This window comes from Heterodontus francisci, chromosome 3 (assembly GCF_036365525.1).
Source record: "Heterodontus francisci isolate sHetFra1 chromosome 3, sHetFra1.hap1, whole genome shotgun sequence".
In the NCBI taxonomy this organism is placed as follows: Eukaryota; Metazoa; Chordata; class Chondrichthyes; order Heterodontiformes; family Heterodontidae; genus Heterodontus; species Heterodontus francisci.
This window is the reverse complement of record NC_090373.1, coordinates 145,949,737-145,970,435: the sequence shown is the minus strand read 5'-3', so window position 1 is coordinate 145,970,435 and position 20,699 is coordinate 145,949,737. Positions and strand designations below refer to the sequence as shown.

General features: G+C 42.9%; 1 protein-coding gene across 2 annotated transcripts in view; it reads left to right on the top strand.

Annotated features, from left to right (window-relative positions):
• bckdhb (branched chain keto acid dehydrogenase E1 subunit beta) overlaps window positions 1–20,699 on the top strand; it is a 372,243-nt gene that overhangs the window by 168,510 nt on the left and 183,034 nt on the right. For both annotated transcript variants that reach the window (XM_068026695.1, XM_068026696.1), the window contains exons 7-8: window positions 247–344; window positions 17,591–17,701. In XM_068026695.1, coding sequence (XP_067882796.1) covers window positions 247–344; window positions 17,591–17,701 — 209 coding nt within the window. The remainder of the gene's footprint in view (window positions 1–246; window positions 345–17,590; window positions 17,702–20,699) is intronic.

Below are 20,699 nucleotides of genomic sequence, written 5' to 3'. Positions count from 1 at the left end.
TTTCAAGAAAATGTGTGGCCCATTGATCAATTTTCTTTTGCTAACATCTTCAAGTAATTTTTTTGCCATTGTAAATTTACTGAGTAGTTTGATTTAGTAATCTAATTCTTACAGAACATACATATTGTTGAAATATTTCTGTTCATTGGCATGCTTCCATAAACTTTAACTTCATTATAAAATACTAATCACATTGATGAACAGTATACAAACTAATGTGTCTTTTATTTCCTTTCATTTCCACAGTGGAGCAAGTTCCTGTAGAAGCATATCAAATCCCTCTTTCGCAAGCAGACGTTCTGCAGGAGGGAAATGATGTTACACTTGTTGCCTGGGGCACTCAGGTCAGTATATGTATATTTTAATTTTTGAAGTTAGACACTCAGGCTTTTGTATTTGATATAAAATCTTATCCTTTTAAAATTCAGTGGTTTTGATAAGCAGAAATGGAGATTAATTACATGCTGTGTTAAATAATGTGACATTTATATTGAAAATTAAAAAGTACTAAGCTGTGTAAAATTGTGTTTCCAAGTTAATTAAATAGTCTAGTGTGTGCAACAGTATGGGTTGTTCACTGTATATTTTAAAAACTTATGTATTAATTCAATAAATCTGATAGTTAAAAAAGTTTACTATTTCCCTATCCATGACTGGCACTCAGAATCTCTGACCAATCTCTTTGACTAGTTTGTGGAAGTGACATCTCAAGTGAATGTTGCATATTTAGGACAGTATTTAATGGAGGCGACATGAGTCTCATCCGCCGGCTGAAGAGCTGGCAAGAGCCCTTCATCATCACTTTTCAGCAAGGCTCGCCGCATTACGTGCTAATCAGGCACGTAACTGGGCAACTAAGTGAGCCTTCCCGGGATTAAGGACCCTGGGACAGAAGTTCTGAGAGCTGCCAGCCAATCAGAGGCCGGCAGCTCTTTTACTGAGCAGCGCCACTGAGGAGACAATGTCTGCTGCTGGTAATGCACGCACCTGAAGCCCAGGATCGTCGTTGGACCCAGGCCACAGGTGAATGATGGTGGGTGGGGTTTTGTGGGGAGGGGTTTGTAGAGGGGTCAGAAGCAAGGGCAGGGGGTTGGCTCTCAACGGGTCACACCCCTTTCCTGATGCTGGGTCAGCAATCAGGCACTAAGTGCCTTTGAACGAAGGACCCCCCCCCGCATCCCCATCCGGGAACCGGCGAGCAAACCTGCACAGATTTGCTTGTCGTACCTCCCCCATGGTGACAGTCCTGCTGCCCGCTGGGCTAATACCAGCGGTGGTGGGGAGAGGCCCTTAATTTGGCATTAAGTGCCCACTTAAGGGCTCAATTGGCAGTGGGCAAGAAGGCCATCCATGGGCCTTCCCATCAGACTTAATTGGGGTGGAGGTGGGCAGGTGGTGGGGTCCCCACCCACTATCATCCTGTCTGATTACATTCTCTCTCTGCCTTCAAACTTGCCACGGGGGGAGCATAAAATCCAGCCCTAATTTGCCTGATCTTTCATAAAACCTTTGATAAAGTCCCATATGAAAGGCTGCTACACAAGCATAAAGCAATGGGTATCTGATACAGAACTTGTAGATGAATTGGCTAAAGGAAAGAAATTAGCAGGTACTAGTTAGGTGGAGATGTACTGAGTGGAGTGCCCATAGGATCAGTGCAAGGACCCATAGTGTTTGGAGGAAATTTGAGCCTGGTGAAGCAGCCAAGAAAATACAGAAAAATCTAGGCAAACATTGTAAGTCCAAGGAAGTATCTTGCATATCATTTAAACACTTGTATACTTTTCTGTCTACATTCATTGTAAATTGCTACGTCAGCAGTTCTTTACAGTTTTGCTATGTCACGATGTAGCATGCAGGCTTTGTACGCTAGGTGGCTCTGTGTAGAGAGCTTTTAAGGTCTCCGAACTCCATCGCCATCTTGTATCTAAAATACAACTTGCATTCATCAACTGTGGAAAATTTACTGGTCGTAAATGAAAGTTAGTACAGGTATTTTAAGGTATTACAGTCTCGAAAGAAAAATGGGAGATGTGCAAAGTAAATGGTGTAGAACTAGGTAGGGGAGAGACTGAGATCTGGAGTGATAGTAGGCTTAACAATTACCTTGTCAATTTATTGTACAGCAGTAATCAACGAAGAAAACAAAATATGGAGTTATATTGCCAAATCCAAGGTGTATAGGCCTTTAGGCATTTCTGGTCAGGCCGCACCTTGAATACTTTGTGAAAAGAGAAGCAGAGTTAACGTTTCGGGTCAGTGACCCTTCTTCGGAACTCCGAACCGAAACGTTAACTCTGCTTCTCTTTTCACAGATGCTGCCAGACCTGCTGAGTGGTTCCAGCATTTCTTGTTTTTATTTCAGATTTCCAGCATCCGCAGTATTTTGCTTTTACCTTGAGTACTTTGTTCATTTCTGGCCATTGATGCACACTGGACTCTTCCAAGACTTAAGGCAATACAGAAAAGGACAAATAACCTGATCCCATATGCATCAGTGGATTAAATTCTTGGGAAAGGTTTAAAAAAGAGTATTCGGTCCTGAAAGAAGGTGGTCAAAAGGAGATTTTGAAAGTCTGTGAGGTATATGTGGAATAGAAACAATTAATTTTGAGCTTTATGTCAGGCTGAACTATGTCCTCTTTTGTGTCTGTCTGTCTTTTTCACTATTTGTCCTTCTGTAAGTGTCTCTCACTGTCTCGCTCCTTTGTATATCATTTTGGAATCCTTTTGTGTGCTTAATTTCCATTTCTCTCTATCTGTTTCACAAAACTTAAAGTAAGGCAATGAAAATTGAGTATTTTGAAATAAAAAGAATAGGAAATAAGTGCAAGTGTTTTATGACACTAAAAAGGATGAAAATATCCTACAGATTATATGAATCAGCATTTTTGAACAGTACATACTTGATGCGTTTAGGAGTTGTTGTAACGAATAGAATGTAAATGCTAAAAGCTTCTAAACATTCTAATAGCAGAGAGAAACAGAGTTAATGGCTGTAATTTTATGCCACCTGCGGGAGCAGGCTGGAGGCGGTGTGGGTGGTTGGGGAGGACTTAAAATTGTGTGGGAGGCCAGGGGTGGTGCCGTTCCCATCACCTTCCTGCCCCCGCTGCAATTTTACGAGCAGCGGAAGAGGTGACAAATGGCCCACCCGCCCCAGGTGAACTGAGGCCCTTTAATTAAGGGTCAATTAATTGCCACTTAAGGGCCTTCTCCCAGCGCCACTGGACGGGCAGTTTGTCAGCTCCTGCTACCCCCGATAGGGCACCTCCCATTACCCTCCTGATTGACCCCCAGGCCCCTCGCCGGGGCACAGCTGACTGTCTCTCGCAAGGCCCAAAACCCCACTTACCAGTTTCGGCAATGGTGTCCATGATCCTCCTGAAGCTGGGTGCAGCCCCAGCAATGACCACTGCTCCCGGTGGCGCTGCTGGGACTGAGGAACTGCCAGCCCCCTGATTAGCTGGCAGCTCCTAGAGGTGGGACTTCCTGCCTCAGGGGGCGGAAGGCATCCTGAGGCTAATTGGCCAATGTTTCAGGTTGATGATTTTCATCAGAACTGGAAGATGGTACAGATGAACAGCTTTTAAACAATTAGAAAGCCAGCATAAAGGGGTTAGAAAAAGAACAAAAGGAGGAGTTAGTGAATGGCAGGAGTGAATAAATGACTGAAGTGATGATGGTGCAAGGCAAAATGTGACAATGATGCAAAAGTTGGGTCCAAGGTGGGTGTAAATCATTACATCAGAATAGCAGAGGAGGGAAGCATGGAAAATGTGACAAAGGGGAGAAGGCTCCCATGGCCCGGTAATGATCGAGAGAAAATGGGAGCAGTGGTCAAGGTCTCTGCATTGTTAAACTCATTGTTAAGGCCAGAAAGTTGTAAAGTATCTAGTAGAAAGATGAGGTGTTGTTCCTCACCCTGGCTTCATTGTTAGGAGACCAAGGACAGAGAGGTCATGGTGTGAATGGGATTTATAATTAAAGTGGCAAGCTACCAAAGTTCTAGATCACATTTGCTGTTCAAGGCCTTCTATGGTGGGAAGAGAGGAGGTGAAAAGGTAGGTTTTGCATATCCTGCTCATATCTGAGGGAATGTCTGAGGCGATGGAAGGATGGAGCAGGATGTCAGTGTGAACAGTCCCTTCGGAATGCAAAAAGAGGAGGGGCAGTTTGGTATTTGGTTTAATGTGGAAGGTGAAGACAAGGGAGGACCTTATCATGATTCTGGGAGGGCGCTCTGCCAACCGTGGTGGAGGGGAAACCCTGGTTGAGGAAAACGGACGACATTTCGGAAGGTGCTATTGTCGGAACCGATGAGACTGAGAAACTGGGAGAATGGAATGGAGTCCTTATAGGAGGTGGCTGGGAAAATATTCAGAATCATTGACCTGTGTTGTACTTCACATGCAGCTTGAAGAAGTGTGCATTTTTATTTTCCCATTATCTAGAGAAGTGATAGCGAAACCCAGAGATTGAATTGAGAACCCTGGCACTATAGGCTGGCTGACTGGAATGTACCATATATCCCCTGTGTCTCACTTTGTCTTTGGTAGGCAGACTGAAGATACACTCTGATCAGATTAAAATTCAGGCAATAAACCAATAAATTTATTGAACATTGACTTGTTAAAAGAAGAAACTCAGTGCACAATAATGTAATTACAGGAAACATTATCATCTTTCACTAAATATATTAAAATTTTTAAGGTGCTTTTCTCTACATAAGTTAAACATTGAACATAGATGTTCATTTCTTAGTGGTAAACCATTATCTTGGTGTCAATCTAGCCTTGCTGGCTATAGACTTGATTTGCATTATCATCCTTCGTGAGGCCTACCAAATCTATCCCTTATTGCGACTGAATCGGTCTTAATTTGAAATGCAGAATGGACATCCGGTCTCATAGCAATGCTACATCTGGTATGATTGTGAAAATAAACACCATCTTCCACCTTCTCCCCACTACAGTATACCAATATAGATTTCACATTTAACAAAATGATTCTAAACACAAAGTCCACAACTTAGTTCTAATCTAATACATTGATATATAATATATATATATACTATGAAGTATAACTATTCCCGAGCATAACTGCAACATCATTTGAAATCATTCCAATTTAAAACATAGCATCTCAGGTGAGTTTTATCAGACCATAACCTATATAAGTTCATCCAACACATAAAATATGGCAGATGTTAACCCTTTGGTTCCTACAATGGTCATTGCCTGGCACTTCTGTGGCACGAATGTTACTTGCTACTTATCAGCTCAAGCCTGGTGTTGTCCAGGTCTTGCTGCATCTGGTCACGGGCTACTTCAGTATCTGAGGAGTTGCGAATGGTGCTGAACATTGTGCAATCATCAGCGAACATCCCCACTACTGACCTTATGATGGAGGGGAGGTCATTGATGAAGCAGCTGAATATGCTTGGGCCCAGGACACGACCCTGAGGAACTCCTGCAGTGATGTCCTGGGACTGAGACGATTGACCTTCAAACAACCACAACCATCTACGTTTGTGCTAGGTATGACTCCAACCAGTTTATCCCTGATTCCCATTAACTCCAGTTTTGCTTGGGCTCCTTGATCCACACTCAGTCAAATGCTGCCTTGATGTCAAGGGCAGTCACTCTCACCTCTGGAATTCAGCTATTTTATCCATGTTTGGACCAAGACTGTAGTGAGGTCTGGAGCTGAATGGCCGTGGCGGAACCCAAACTGAGTATCAATCAGCCGATTATTGCTGAGCAAGTACTGCTTGATAGCACTGTTGACGACCCCTTCCATTTCTTTGCTGATGATTAAGAGTAGACTGATTGGGTGGTAATTGGCCAGGTTGGATTTGTCCTTTTTGTTTACAGGATATTCTGTGCTGTATGTTCTATGTTCTATAGGAGAATGATGGGGTATAGATTAAATTGTCCTTGACAGAGGACAAAGGATCGGCACAACATTGTGGGCCGAAGGGCCTGTTCTGTGCTGTATGTTCTATGTTCTATACTTGGGCAATTGTCCACATTGCTGGGTAGATGCCAGTGTTGTAGCTGTAGTGGAACAGCTTGGCTAGAGGCGTGGCTAGTTCTGGAGCACAAATCTTCAGTACTATTGCCAGAATGTTGTCAGCACCTTTGCAGTATCCAGTGCCTTCAGTCGTGTCTTGATATCACGCGGCTGTGATGCTGGGGACGTCAGGAGGAGGCCGAGATGGATCATCCACTTGGCACTTCTGACTGAAGGTGGACGCAAATGCTTCAGCCTTGTCTTTTGCATTGATATGCTGGGCTCCCCCATTGTTGAGGATGGGGATGTTTTGTGGAGCCTCTTCCTCCTGTCAGTTCTTTAATTGTCCACCACCATTCACAACTGGATGTGGCAGGACTGCAGAGCTTAGATTTGATCTGTTGGTTGTGGGATCGCTTAGCCTTATCTATCGCATGCTGCTTCCGCTGTTTGGCACGCAAGTAGTCCTGTGTTGTAGCTTCACCAGGCTGACACCTCATTTTAGGTATACCTGGTGCTGCTTCTGGCATCCGTCCTGCACTGTTCATTGACCCAGGGTTGGTCCCCCGGCTTGATGGTAGTGGTAGAGAGGGAGGATATACCGCGCCATGAGTTTTCAGATTGTGTGTGAATACAATTCTGCTCTTGATGGCCCACAATGTCTCATGGATGCCCAGTTTTGAGTTGCTAGATCTGTTCGAAATCTATCCCATTTAGCACGGTGGTAGTGCTACACAACACAATAGAGTGTCTGCTCAATGTGAAGACAGGACTTCGTCTCCGCAAGGACTGTGCGATGCTCGCTCCTACCAATACTGTAATGGACAGATGCATCTGCAACAAGTAGGTTTTTCCCTCTTGTTGGTTCCCTCACCACCTGCCGCAGACCCAGCCTAGCAGCTATGTTCTTTAGGACTCAGCCAGCTCAGTCAGTAATGGTACTACCGAGCCACCCTTGGGGATGGACATTGAAGTCCCCCACCCAGAGTACATTCTGTGCCCTTGTTACCCTCCGAGCTTTTTCCAATTGGTGTTCAACATGGAGACGCACTGATTCATCAGTTGTTTGGGGGCGGTAGGTGGTAATCAGCAGGAGGTTCTCTTGCCCATGTTTAACCTGATGCCATGAGATTTCATGAAGTTTGGAGTCAATGTTGAGGACTCCCAGGGCAACTTCCTCCTGACTGTATACCACTGTGCTGCCACCTCTACTGGGTTTATCCTGCCGGTGGGACAGGACATACCCAGGGATGGTGGTGGTGGTGTCTGGAACACTGTCTGTAAGGTATGATTCTGTGAGTACGACCGCAGACATTTCAGGGGATATTTCAGAATACACAGAATAGATACATTTCAACGAGAAAAAAAATTCCAAGGGTGGGACCCACTATCCGTGGTTAACTAAAACAGTTAAAGATCGTATCAAACTTTAGAAAAAGCCTACAATTGTGCAAAGATGGGTGGCAGGTCAGAAGATTGGACAGAATATTAAAAAAAAAGCAAAGTATGACTAAAAGATTGATAAAGAAGGTAAAATTCGAGTATGAGAGAAAGCTAACTAGAAATATAAAGACACAATGAGAGTTTCTATAAATATTTAAAAGAAAGGTTAACAAAGTAAGCGTTGGTCCTATAGAAAGTGAGTCTGGGAATTAATAATGGATAATAAGGAGATGGCAGATGAATTGAACAGATATTTTGCATCGGTCTTCACTATTGAAGATACAAGTAACATTCCAGTATCAGCTGTAAGTCAGGAAATGGAAGGGAGGTAGGAACTCAAGAAAATTACAATCACCAGGGAAGTGGTAATGAGCAAATTGTTGGAGCTGCGGACTGACAAGTCCCCAGGTCCTGATGGACTTCATCCTAGGGTGTTAAATGAAGTGGCTAGTGAGATAGTTGATGCGTTAGTTTTAATTTTCCAAAATTCCCTAGATTTGAGGAAGATTCTGTTGCATTGGAAAATAGCAAATGTAACTCCTTTACTCAAAAAGAGAGGGAGACAGAAAGCAGGAAACAGTTAGCTTAACATCTGTCTTAAAAGTCAAGGCAATCAGGCAGAGTCAACATGGTTTTGTGAAAGGGAAATCATGTTTAACCAATTTATTGGAGTTCTTTGAGGGAGTTACATGTGCTGTGGATAAAGGGGAACTGGTGGATGTATTGTACTTAGATTTCCAGAAAGCGCATTTGGTAAGGTGCCACATCAAAGGTTATTGCAGAAAATTAAAGCTTATGGTGTGGGGGGTAGCAGATTGGCATGGATAGAAGATTAGCTAGCTAACAGGAAACAGAGAGTAGGCATAAATGGGTCATTTTCTGGTTGGCAAGATGTAACAAGTGGTGTATCACAGGGATCTGTGCTGGGGCCTCAACTTTTTGCAGTTTATATTAATGACTTAGATGAAGGAACCGAAGCTATGGTTGCTAAATTTGCTGATGACACAAAGATGGGTAGGAAAGTAGCTTGTGAATAGGACATAAGGGAGCTACAAAGGGATATTGATAGGTTAAGTGAATGGGCAAAGACCTGGCAAATGGAGTATAATGTGGGAAAGTGCAAAGTTGTCCACTTCGGCGGAAGAATAAAAAATAAGCATATTACCTAAATAGTGAGAGATTGCAGTGCTTTGAGATGCAGAGAGATCTGGGTGTCCTAGTGCATGAATTGCAAAAGGTTAATATATAAACATAGAAAAATAGGACCAGGTGTAGGCCATTCGGCTGGTACAGCACGTAATTAGGAAATAATAGAATGTTATCGTTTATCGTGAGGGGAATTGAATACAAAAGTAGGGAGTTTATGCTTCAGCTATACAGGACATTGGTGAGACGACATCTGGAGTACTGTGTCCAGTACTGGTCTCCTTATTTAAGGAAGGATGTAAATACATTGAAGGCAGTACAGAGATGGTTTACTAGTCTAATACCTGGCATGGGCGGGCTGTCTTTCGAGGAGAGATTGGACAGGCTAGGCTTGTATCTGCTGGAATTTAGAAGAGTAAGAGGCAACTTGATTGAAACATATAAGATCCTGAGGGGTCATGACAGGGTGGATGTGGAAAGGATGTTTCCCCTTGTGGGAGAATCTAGAACTAGGGGTTACTGTTTAAAAATAAGGGGTTGTGAGTCTTTGGAATGCTCTTCCTGAAAAGGCGGTGGAAGCAGAATCCTTGAATATTTTTAAGGCAGAGTTAGATAGATTCTTGATAAGGGGGTGGAAGGTTATCGGAGGTAGGTGGAAATGTGGAGTAGTCAGCTCAGCCATGACCTTTTTGAATGGCGGAACAGGCTCGAAGGGCCGAGTGGCCGACTCCCGCTCCTAATTTGTATGTTCGTATGACTAAACTATGTTCTCAGGTGACAAATGTAAAGGAGAAATTCACAGTAAATAGACCAAGACTAAGATCATTAGGTGTTTGGACAGTAAGGGAATTGAGGGATATAGGGATGTCTGAAAAGTGGAGTTGAAGCAGATGATCAGCCATGATCTTATTGAATGGCAGAACAGGCTGATAAGGCTGTATGGCCTACTCCTGCTGCTATTTCCTATGTGTCTTATGTTTTTCTTAGCTTAGATTGTTAGATAATGAACTGCACCAGGAAACATGAAAGTGTACATCATGAAGGGATGCTCTTTAGCAATGTTGGAACAGAATTTGTGTGTGATTTTATTGGTAATTTTTTGCATATTAAGCTACTTATCTTTTTTTTAGTCAGCCTTCAATTGTGCATCTTTCACCAAGCAGAAAGGCAGCTAACCAGATTGTAAGATCTGTGCTCGTGTTACTTTTGGGTAGTCGTTGGAAACATGAGTTACTGTCCAGATTGGACTCCCCAGTCTTGATTTTATTTCTTCCCTTTCTGAAATATAATATAGCTTTTGCTTGATGGCTTTTTCTTGTCCTTGATGTAGCTCAGATGGAGCAGCATGGGTTGAACCTGCACCCACCTACCCATAATAATGAGGGCCAACCGTAAAATATTGCAGTTGCAGAAACAGACAAAATGTCTTCTAATCCCACTCACCTGCTCACTCACTATGCCATTTAATATTACAGTGTTCCAAGATTCAGCACCTTATGTTGACTGCTGTGAGTTTCTAGCTGAAGTGGCAATAACAATAATCATACTGTAAGTCAATCGTGTTACGACTGAGGTGGGAGGAGTGCACTGTCTTTTCTAGTTCTACTTCTCCACAGATCACAACATATATTTAAATGTTTACCCAGTTACCGTGCAGTCAAGCATATACTCTACTCTTTATCCCAGAATAAAATACACCAACCAGGATTCTTTAATAAACAACAAAATTATCAGTTTATTATAAAACAAAGCTTAACCAGTAACGAAGCAAAGCATTAACACACAGATTGAAATATGAAAGTTCCCTTTTACCTTAGCCCCTCACACATACACGCACATACACATACACACACACACACTGGAAAAATAGAAATGTTCTCTTTAGAGCTTTATTACAAAAGAAAAGACAAAAAAGAATAGTTTGGCCAAATACTTGCTAATTCTTGAAGAAAAAAGAGAAGATATGGAAAGATGTCAGTTGTCCCCTTTTGGTTTGGCGTCCCAAATATGAGTAGATGGCTGTCACTGGGATCTTTCTAGAACAGTTCTTTGCAGGCGACCTTGAAAATCAGTTTGGCAGGCTTTGCAGGTGAAATGCAGAATCAGGATTTTCTGGCAAGCTTTTCAGGAGAAATGCAGCATTAGTTTCTCTGTTTCTTATACTTGATTCTCAGTAAGTTCTCACAGAGATGGAAGAGGGTGCTGATGGCTACTGCTCTCTTGGCTGGTTTTCTCCAACCCTCTTCAAAACAGTTCACACTCCAACACACTGTCCAAAGTGAAACCAAAACCAATATCGCAAGAATCAAGCCTCCTGACCCCTATAAATCTTGACCTGTGGCTTCTCTGTAAACATCTCCCTAAAGTCAAAAAGCCTCTGCTGGGTATTTATCTGAAGACAGGTGACTTCCAATAAATGCTGTTTTCAAACAAGACCTCTCAGTGTCCTTTCAATGACCCCAGTGAAAGAAAAATCCATGAAATCCTTTTCAGTTTTCCCATAATTTTAAAATACGAGTCCTTCAAAAAATATAGCAGCAGCATCATAACAATAGAAATTATCCTAATGACCTCTCTGTAACCATTGACACAATTGACCACGCCGTCACACTCCAGTGACTCTCCTCCATTGTTCAGTTTGGTGGTCCATCTCTGGGAAGGTGACATACTTGTTTGTTCTGGCGAACAGGGCATTGATAAACTGCTTAATGCTTCTATATAATGTAGACTGGGTGATGTGGGAGATATCCCCTGTGGCAGACTGAAAGGAGCCAGTGGCCAGGACGTTAAGGGCTGTTCATTTCTTTGGCCTCCTTGTCTGGAGAGACAATGGGTAAGCGCCTGGAGGTGGTCAGTGGTTTGTGAAGCAGCGCCTGGAGTGGCTATAAAGGCCAATTCTAGAGTGACAGACTCTTCCACAGGTGCTGCAGATAAAATTGGTTGTCATGGCTGTTACACAGTTGGCTCTCCCCTTGTGCTTCTGTCTTTTCGCCTGCCAACAGCTAAGTCTCTTCGACTAACCACTCTTTGGCCCCGCCTTTATGGCTGTCCGCCAGCTCTGGTGATCACTGGCAACTGACTCCCACGACTTGTGATCAATGTCATAGGGCTTCATGTCGCGTTTGCAGACGTCTTTAAAGCGGAGACGTGGACAGCCGGTGGGTCTGATACCAGTGACGAGCTCGCTGTACAATGTGTCCTTGGGGATCCTGCCATCTTCCATGCGGCTCACATGGCCAAGCTTTCTCAAGCGCCGCTGGCTCAGTAGAGTGTATATGTTGGGGATGTTGGCCGCCTCGAGGACTTCTGTGTTGGAGATACGGTCCTGCCACCTGGTGCCAAGGATTCTCCGGAGGCAACGAAGATGGAATGAATTGAGATGTGATGACTTTGAAAACCACTGGCAAAATCTCTAGTCTCTCACTTTTGAAATTGAAATTTCCAGGACCTGGGATGCTTTCAGTTGCCTGTGTAGCCGTTGAACATAGACGGCTGTTAAGATCAGGACATCCTTTGATGGTATTTTTTCACTGGACACACTGGACAATAAGTCCATTTCACTGCTACTTCCTGTACATCACTTTTTCTGAATTCTGGTGACAGTATCATTGCAGCAGTTATGTGCAATGTTCTTGACGGATGGAGTTTCTGTTAACCTTTCTATTGACAGTGATATAAGAATATGAATCATCCTTGCTGCTCTTTTGTGATGTACTCTTTAAAGCCTCTTTTTAATGTATTTGTCATCTCATTAATATTTTATGGACTGTCATTATCCTTCGCAAAGACATGGATTACACTGTAAAACTATCTTCACCTTGACAATCACTGTCATGTAATATAATATTTTCAAATTACTCAACTATCACACCCAGATTTAGCATGTTTAAAAAGGTACTCTTTTTCTTTAACTGTTCAACAAATTGTTTTTGTTCCAGCATTAATATGCAGAATGCTACAATTCTCAGTATTAAGTATTATCTGCCTGTTATTTCCCTAGTGACCAAGTCTCTGTAGATGTCTTTGAACTATATCCAAATTAGAAAATCCAGCTTTCCCACACAAATAAATGTAATTTGCAAATTTATATAATCTATTTACAGTACTCTTGGGAAAGTCATTAATTAGTATGAACAGCAGTGGTTTCAGGATCAAGGAATGATCTGTTCCTCATTACTGCTACCCAATTAGACATATTACCATTGAAGATTAATTTCTATTTTTTTTTGTCTTGTCATTTCATGAATTTATAACTTATGGTCCTATGACCGGTACTTTATTTAGAGACCTCTTATGAAGAACCTCCAAACACTTTCTGAAAGATCACATATTTCTACACTACCTTATAACTGACACAACATCAAAAATGAACCAGATTAGTTGAGCACAACCTGACTTCCGAAATCCACTGTTGAGAAAAGGTTTAATAGCTCAGCTATCCTGTTGATCCCGACACATATCTTCCACCCTTAAGTGGGCCTCACTTGTTCAATGGGTTTCCTGCTACAAACTTACCAATAACATTTTCATTTCTGGCATTTACTTTTTGTCCCAGGTTACCATTTTTGCTTTTTTTCCATCTTTTCCATCCTTTATCCTAACCTGCTTGCTTAAACATTTAAAAATGTAATTTTTGCTTTATTCTTGCGATGATCAATCTATTTAACTGTTTAGATCTTGGCTTTGCAACTAACTTGTATTTCTTCTATATTTCAATCGCAACGGTTACAGTACTTTGATCACATATTTAATATTTGACAAATGCTTGTCCTATGCAGTGGTATTTCCAGTTTTCATTTCCCAGAAGTATTACTGAAGAATACTTTATTCTTTGGAACTTATGCAACATTTTAAACAGATAGAAATGGAAGGGTTCTTTGCTAATTTCTGTATTGGTATAAACATTACTTCTTTAACAGCCCAAAAATGGATATACTATAAAGCAAATTCCTTAATGTTATGCCTGTAGAGGAAGGGTGGGGGTGGGATTACACCCATATCCTATTCCCTCTTGTCTTTATAACATATGTTCTCAAGATTTCAGTTTCTGTTGAGCAGCTCTGAGGTTCATCAGGTTCATGCTTATGGGTCAAACAGTATTATATCAGGGAATACTTAGCCACTGCATAATCACTCCTCCAAATGCTAAATTATTTTTACAGATCTGTTTGTTTTTCCACCCCTAGAATTGTATTTCCTGTTTTCTATTGAGTCTTTCTTGGAATTAAAATACAGCCGGTTATATTTGTCTCGTACCTTTAACATTAAAAAAAGTTGCCAACTTCACCCAAGTGAATGTGTGAAGGAGTGAGAGAATTAGGAAAGTTCAGCAAATGCACATTTGAAAAAGGTAGATTTTGAGGTGCTTTTTAAGTTTGGGTAGAGAGTAGGAAAGGGAATAAAAACAAGAAATGCTGGAAATACTCAGCAGGTCTGGCAGCATCTGTGGAGAGAGAAGCAGAGTTAACGTTTCAGGTCAGTAGGAAGGGGAAACTGGGTATCATCAACATACTGACAAAAGCTGACTCTGCGTGGATAATGTTTCCAAGATGCTGGCTCTTGGGTGCAACAGGAGTGGAACGAGGTTTAGTGATCCCCAGTGGAGTACTACAGAGTAGAGAGGCTGGAGGAGAATGCTGTAGTTGTTCACATCAAATGCTGCAGAGAGGTCAAGAAATGTTAATGTGCCATGATTTCAGGTACAAAGGATGTTAATAACTATTGGTTCTGGATTTATTGTCCTTTTTTCACAGTTACTTTTAGTGGTGTGGTTTTTAAAAGCATATGTATTCTTCCTTTTCTTAAATTAAAAATAACCTTGACTAAAGGTGGTTAAATGAGATAATGCCTCTCCTAGATACTAAATAGTAAGAGATTTGGCTGGGTAAGATGCCTTTCACCATTATGTTGAAAAACCCTTCAATCTCTGTTGAACTGTGAGAAAGGACAGGGCTTTTCACACAGTGCGAGGCTTTTAAAAATGACAGCACATAGTGACGCCACAAATCCTGGTCAGAATGGAGATGATTGGATAATATTACCATCAGTGATGTCTGGAGAATCCACTGCTGTAAGTGACTGGGATTGATTTTACACTCGCAATTTGTATTATGTAACTATCCTCCACTCACTGCATTTTGCTGAAGATATAATCTTATCGTTGAATCAATATGGTTATTGATGGGCCATTCAGCACATTGTGTCTGTGCTGGCTTTCTGATAGAGCAGTTCACCTAGTGCCACTATCCCTCTCCCCCTTTCTCCCTGTACCCTGGAACATTCTTCCTTTTCAGATAATCCAATTCCCTTTTGAATGTCTCGATTGAACCTGCCTCCACCACACTCTCAGGCAGTGCATTCCAGATCCTAACCACTCACTGCGAGAAGTTTTTCCTCATTGCTTCTCTTGCCATTTACCTTACATCTGTGCAACCTTGATCCTTCCACAAATGGGAAGTTTCTCCCTTTCTACTCTATACAGACGCCATGATTTTGAATACCTCTACCAAATCTCCTCTCAACCTGCTCTTCTCCAAGGAAAACAGTCCCAACTTCCTATCTACATAACTGAAGTTCCTCATCCCTGGAACCATTCTTGTGCATCTTTTCTGCACGCTCTCTAACCCCTTCACCTCCTTCCTAAAGTGTGGTGCCCAGAAATGGACGCAGTACTTCACTTGAGGCCGAACCAGTGATTTATACTAGTTTAACATAACTTCCTTGCTTTTATACTCTATGCCCTTATTGATAAAGCCTCAGATGCTGTATGCTTTATTAACTGCTCTCCCAACTTGTCCTTCCACCTTCAATGATTTATGCACATACATACCCAGGTCCCCCTGCTCCTCACTTTACGGAATACCTTAGTTATTAATTGTGCTTAGCTCATCAGTTACATTACAGCAATCACTAACCCTTTGTTTCTTTGAGTATGCTTCCTGTTATTTGCTTTTAATTGATGTGAGTTATATGATTTCAAGACTAGAATTACATACAAATTTAAAGGCAGATCTCTGTTTATTGGTAATCCACTAATCTCATGCAAGTATCTCTTGCGTATACTGCAAGTGTGGTCTGTTAGAAAAATGTTTCATTAACAAACACCATGTGCATGCTGTATTTTAAGTAATAAATGTAATTTGCACATCATAATATAACTACAAAAATAATTGTCTGCATTATCAAATGCTTTGAAGTAGGATTAAATGAATTGTAGAGGACTGTGACACATTTCTTCTTACTATTTTCTGAATAAACTAAAGGAAACATTTTCTTCAGTAACACTGCAAAAGTCCCCATTACTAGAACAACAATTACTGACATTTCTATGGTACCTATCATGTACAAAGTGTCACCACAGACTGTTTTATAAGGCAGTGGATAACATGTGCACACTGAGTAGAAGGTGGGAGTGAAGAAAAGAGAAAATCATGGATGAAGGGTAGGCTCTAAAGGTGGCCTTTGAATGCAGGGAGGGAGCTGGCAAGGCAGAGATGCAAAGTGGAAGGGTAAGGTGACTAAAAGAGCAGCTAGTAATGGTGGGATGAAGTGGTGAGGAATGAAAAGTACAGCAGTATTGGATGGCCAACAAATGCGGAAGACACAACTGGATGAGATTATGAGAGTCGATTGCGTGTGGAAGGCTATGGAGGGATTTGAAGATTGGGTAAGAATCTTAAAATTGTTTCTGTGAGACATGTGTAGCCAGTGGAGTTGTGGTTGCAGGTCTTATGCCAGGTGAGGTCACAGGTTGCAGCATTCTGCATGATATAGTTCATGACCATAGTACAAGGTAAAAGTGGGGATGCTTGTGAGGATGGCATTAGAGAATTCTGACTATAAGGTGATAAAAATAATGTGGAGTAGTGTTTTGGTGGCAGAGGTGAAGAAATGTGGATTTGATTTGGGGGAGTTGAAAAATATGGCAGTTACCTGAATGTGCCATGATCTATAACTAAGATTAATAATAAATGTGACTTTCCTAAAATGAACAAAAATAATAAAGGCCTTGGTCACTCAGTAGGCTGGAACACTGTGTTTTCAATTAAGGGGTTTAAATCCAGTCAGACTGATGGGAATGCAATCTTCATTCTTTCTGCGCTACATGCAAAGGTTGAAAATATAATGAATTTGGAAGACGTCAATCCATTATTTGGATTACACGAGCTTACAGCACAAAACTGCCTCTATTTTAACACTAAATGATAAGTTGTGAGTCTCAATCAAATTAGTTACATATTTAAAGCAAGCAGGATGTTTCTGTTGTATGGGAAGTGGAAGTATCACACTGGTGCAGTTGGAGTGTTGTTCTAATGTTTATGTTGTTGGGGGAAATGAGAGAAGCACTTCATACTTCCACTGATACAGAAAAATCTGTTGCAACTAACATGGGTTTAGTTTAGGCTTTAAACTGTCATATCCCTTAAGTAGGATTGCGCAACTTAATTATATGCAGAAGTATCTGCACTTGAAAAATTCACAAAATGGCTCTACTTGATATATTTAGTCAGCTGCAAACTTGCCAACTCTTAATCATTTGATGGAGTCATATACAGGAGGTTAAGATTTTCTGCTCCCCACCTGAGGATTTCATTCTCGCAAGGGAATATTCTCACTTTTTCCTAACAAGAACAAGAGAAGACAAGTGATCTTTATAGGGTTGGCAATCCAAGCATCCAAAGCAACATTAGAACTTTAAACTGTATAGTTCGCAATTATTTTTCTACAGTTTGAAATGGTGATTAGTACCTGGCTTCATAGGCTCTGGCTGCAGCTTTAGATAGCATGAGAAAATGCTTGTGATTAAATTGAAGAGCTGAAATATAGAGAAAGCACAAAAGAGAATAAAAGAGGATGACAGGGAAAAGAAAAATATGCTTGCAGTATTCAATTCTCCTTTATGGCCTATGTTACATAAGTATTCAAAACTGCTACTGAAAATAAACTTATTTACAAATGTTCTAAACTGACCCTTGTTCATTTGTAGGTTCATGTTATGAGAGAGGTGGCCAGCATGGCTCAGGAGAGGTTGGGAGTCTCATGTGAAGTAATTGATTTGAAAACTATTCTGCCTTGGGATATTGAGACTATATGCAAGGTATGTCTTAGCAAACTATCTTTATAAAATAAAAAGTTGTGTTGTTTTGCAGAAGATTGACAGATTGTACTGTTTCCCAGGCTTGCTGTTACTTTACTTGTTTATAATCTGTGACTTTTCTAATATTTGTCAGTTCCGAAGAAGGGTCACTGACCCGAAACGTTAACTCTGCTTCTCTTTCCACAGATGCTGCCAGACCTGCTGAGTGAATCCAGCATTTCTTGTTTTTGTTTCAGATTTCCAGCATCCGCAGTATTTTGCTTTTATTTTAGTGTTTAATTCACTGCCACTTCTCTTCCAGGAATGCCTACCTTGAAGAAGTTCTGCTCTTCTCTCCGACGGGATTTTCGTTTGTCTCTTTTACCTTGTTCACCTTCATTGCTTTCTATTTCCCTCCTGGTGTTTGATAAGGTATCTACCAAAACTCGTTTTCACAGCCACATCTCCTTCCTCAGTGACTGTCTCCGGCTCCGACTGATTCCACGTGGATTCCAACTGCAGTTTCACCCATCATGCTTTGAAACCACCCAGGATCACAGGTATCTCCGAGAAATACAACGTTCCTCGGACTGCTACTCTCGCCGCATCCTGAGATCTACACTCAGCGCTATGCGCCGCCATATGCACACACTGGACCTCTCTCCAGCAGCACCGTCTCACCTTATCTCAAATCTGTTCTACTCCGCAGTTTCATCTCATCTTACGTCTCATCCGACGCATTAACAAAAAACTTTTTTTCTTCCTTTCAGGTGTTAAGGAACGCAAGCTCCAGCAGCTGATGGGGACTAATGCCCCTCCAGATCCTCCTTCCGCTTCACTTCCCTCTGACCCCACCCCTTCTGATCTGACCCCTTGCCGTGTATTCACTATACCCTCTGACCTCCCCCTCTCTGATGCTGAGCGTTCTGTACTCAGCAAAGGACTCAGTTTTATCCCCTTACGCCCCCACCTCAATGAATTTCGCGCTCGGCATGACGTTGAGCTCTTCTTCCGTCGCCTCCGCCTCCGGGCTCACTTCTTTGACCAGGAGTCCTCCCCCCGACCAGCAGACCCATTCACCAGCCTCCAGTATTCTCCCTCTACCTGGACCCCTCACCCTGGCCTCTTACCCGCTCTTGATCTCTTCATTGAAAACTGTCGGCGAGACATTGGTCGTCTCAATTTCTCTGCCCCCCTCACTCACTCTAACCTGTCCCCCTCTGAACTTGAGGCACTCCGTTCTCTCAGGTCTAACCCCGACATGGTCATCAAACCTGCAGACAAGGGTGGTGCTGTTGTTGTATGGCGTACCGACCTCTACCTTGCAGAAGCTCAACGCCAACTCACAGACACCTCTTCCTACCTCCCTCTGGACCATGACCCCACCACCGAACATCAAGCCACTGTCCAAAGGACTGTCACTGACCTCATCTCCTCTGGAGATCTTCCCTCTACAGCTTCCAACCTCATAGTCCCGCAACCCCGGACAGCCCGCTTCTATCTCCTTCCCAAAATCCACAAACGGCACTGTCCCGGCAGACCCATTGTGACAGCCTGCTCCTGCCCAACTGAACTTATTTCTTCCTATCTCGACTCTATCTTTTCTCCGCTGGTGCAGTCTCTTCCCACCTACATCCGTGACTCTTCTGACGCCCTACGTCATTTTGACAATTTCCAGTTTCCTGGTCCCAACTGCCTCCTCTTCACTATGGACGTCCAATCGCTCTACACCTCCATCCCCCACCAGGATGGTTTGATGGCTCTCCGCTTCTTCCAGGAACAGAGGCCCAACCAGTCCCCATCCACCACCACCCTCCTCCGCCTGGCTGAACTTGTTCTCACATTGAACAACTTCTCCTTCAACTCCACGCACTTCCTTCAAGTAAAAGGTGTCGCTATGGGTACCCGCATGGGTCCTAGTTATGCCTGTCTTTTTGTGGGATATGTCGAGCATTCTTTGTTCCAGTCCTACTCAGGCCCCCTCCCCCAACTCTTTTTCCGGTACATTGATGACTGTATCGGTGCCGTTTCCTGCTCCCGCCCCGAACTCGAAAACTTTATCAACTTTGCTTCCAATTTCCACCCTTCTCTCACCTTTACATGGTCCATCTCTGACACTTCCCTTCCCTTCCTCGACTTCTCTGTCTCCATCTCTGGGGATAGGTTGTCTACCAATATCCATTATAAGCCCACTGACTCCCACAGCTACCTCGACTACACTTCTTCACACCCTACCTCCTGTAAGGACTCCATTCCATTCTCCCAGTTTCTCCGTCTCCGACGCATCTGCTCTGATGATGCTACCTTCCATGACGGTGCTTCTGATATGACCTCCTTTTTCCTCAACCGAGGATTTCCCCCCACTGTGGTTGACAGGGCCCTCAACCGTGTCCGACCCATTCCCCGCACCTCTACCCTCACCCCTTCCCCTCCCTCCCAGAACCGTGACAGGGTTCCCCTTGTCCTCACTTTTCATCCCACCAGCCTCCATATCCAAAGGATCATCCTCCGCCATTTTCGCCACCTCCAGCGTGATGCCACTACCAGTCGCATCTTCCCCTCCCTTCCCCTGTCAGCATTCCGAAGGGATCGTTCCCTCCGCGACACCCTGGTCCACTCCTCCATTACCCCCACCACCTCGTCCCCGTCCCAGGGCACCTTCCCTTGCAATCGCAGGAGGTGTAATACCTGCCCATTTACCTCCTCTCTCCTCACTATCCCAGGCCCCAAACACTCCTTTCAGGTGAAGCAGCGATTTACTTGTACTTCTTTCAATGTAGTATACTGTATTCGCTGCTCACAGTGTGGTCTCCTCTACATTGGGGAGACCAAGCGCAGACTGGGTGACCGCTTTGCGGAACATCTCCGCTCAGTCCGCAAGCAGGACCCTGAGCTTCCGGTTGCTTGCCATTTCAACACTCCCCCCTGCTCTCATGCTCACATCTCTGTCCTGGGATTGCTGCAGTGTTCCAGTGAACATCAACGCAAGCTCGAGGAACAGCATCTCATCTACCGATTA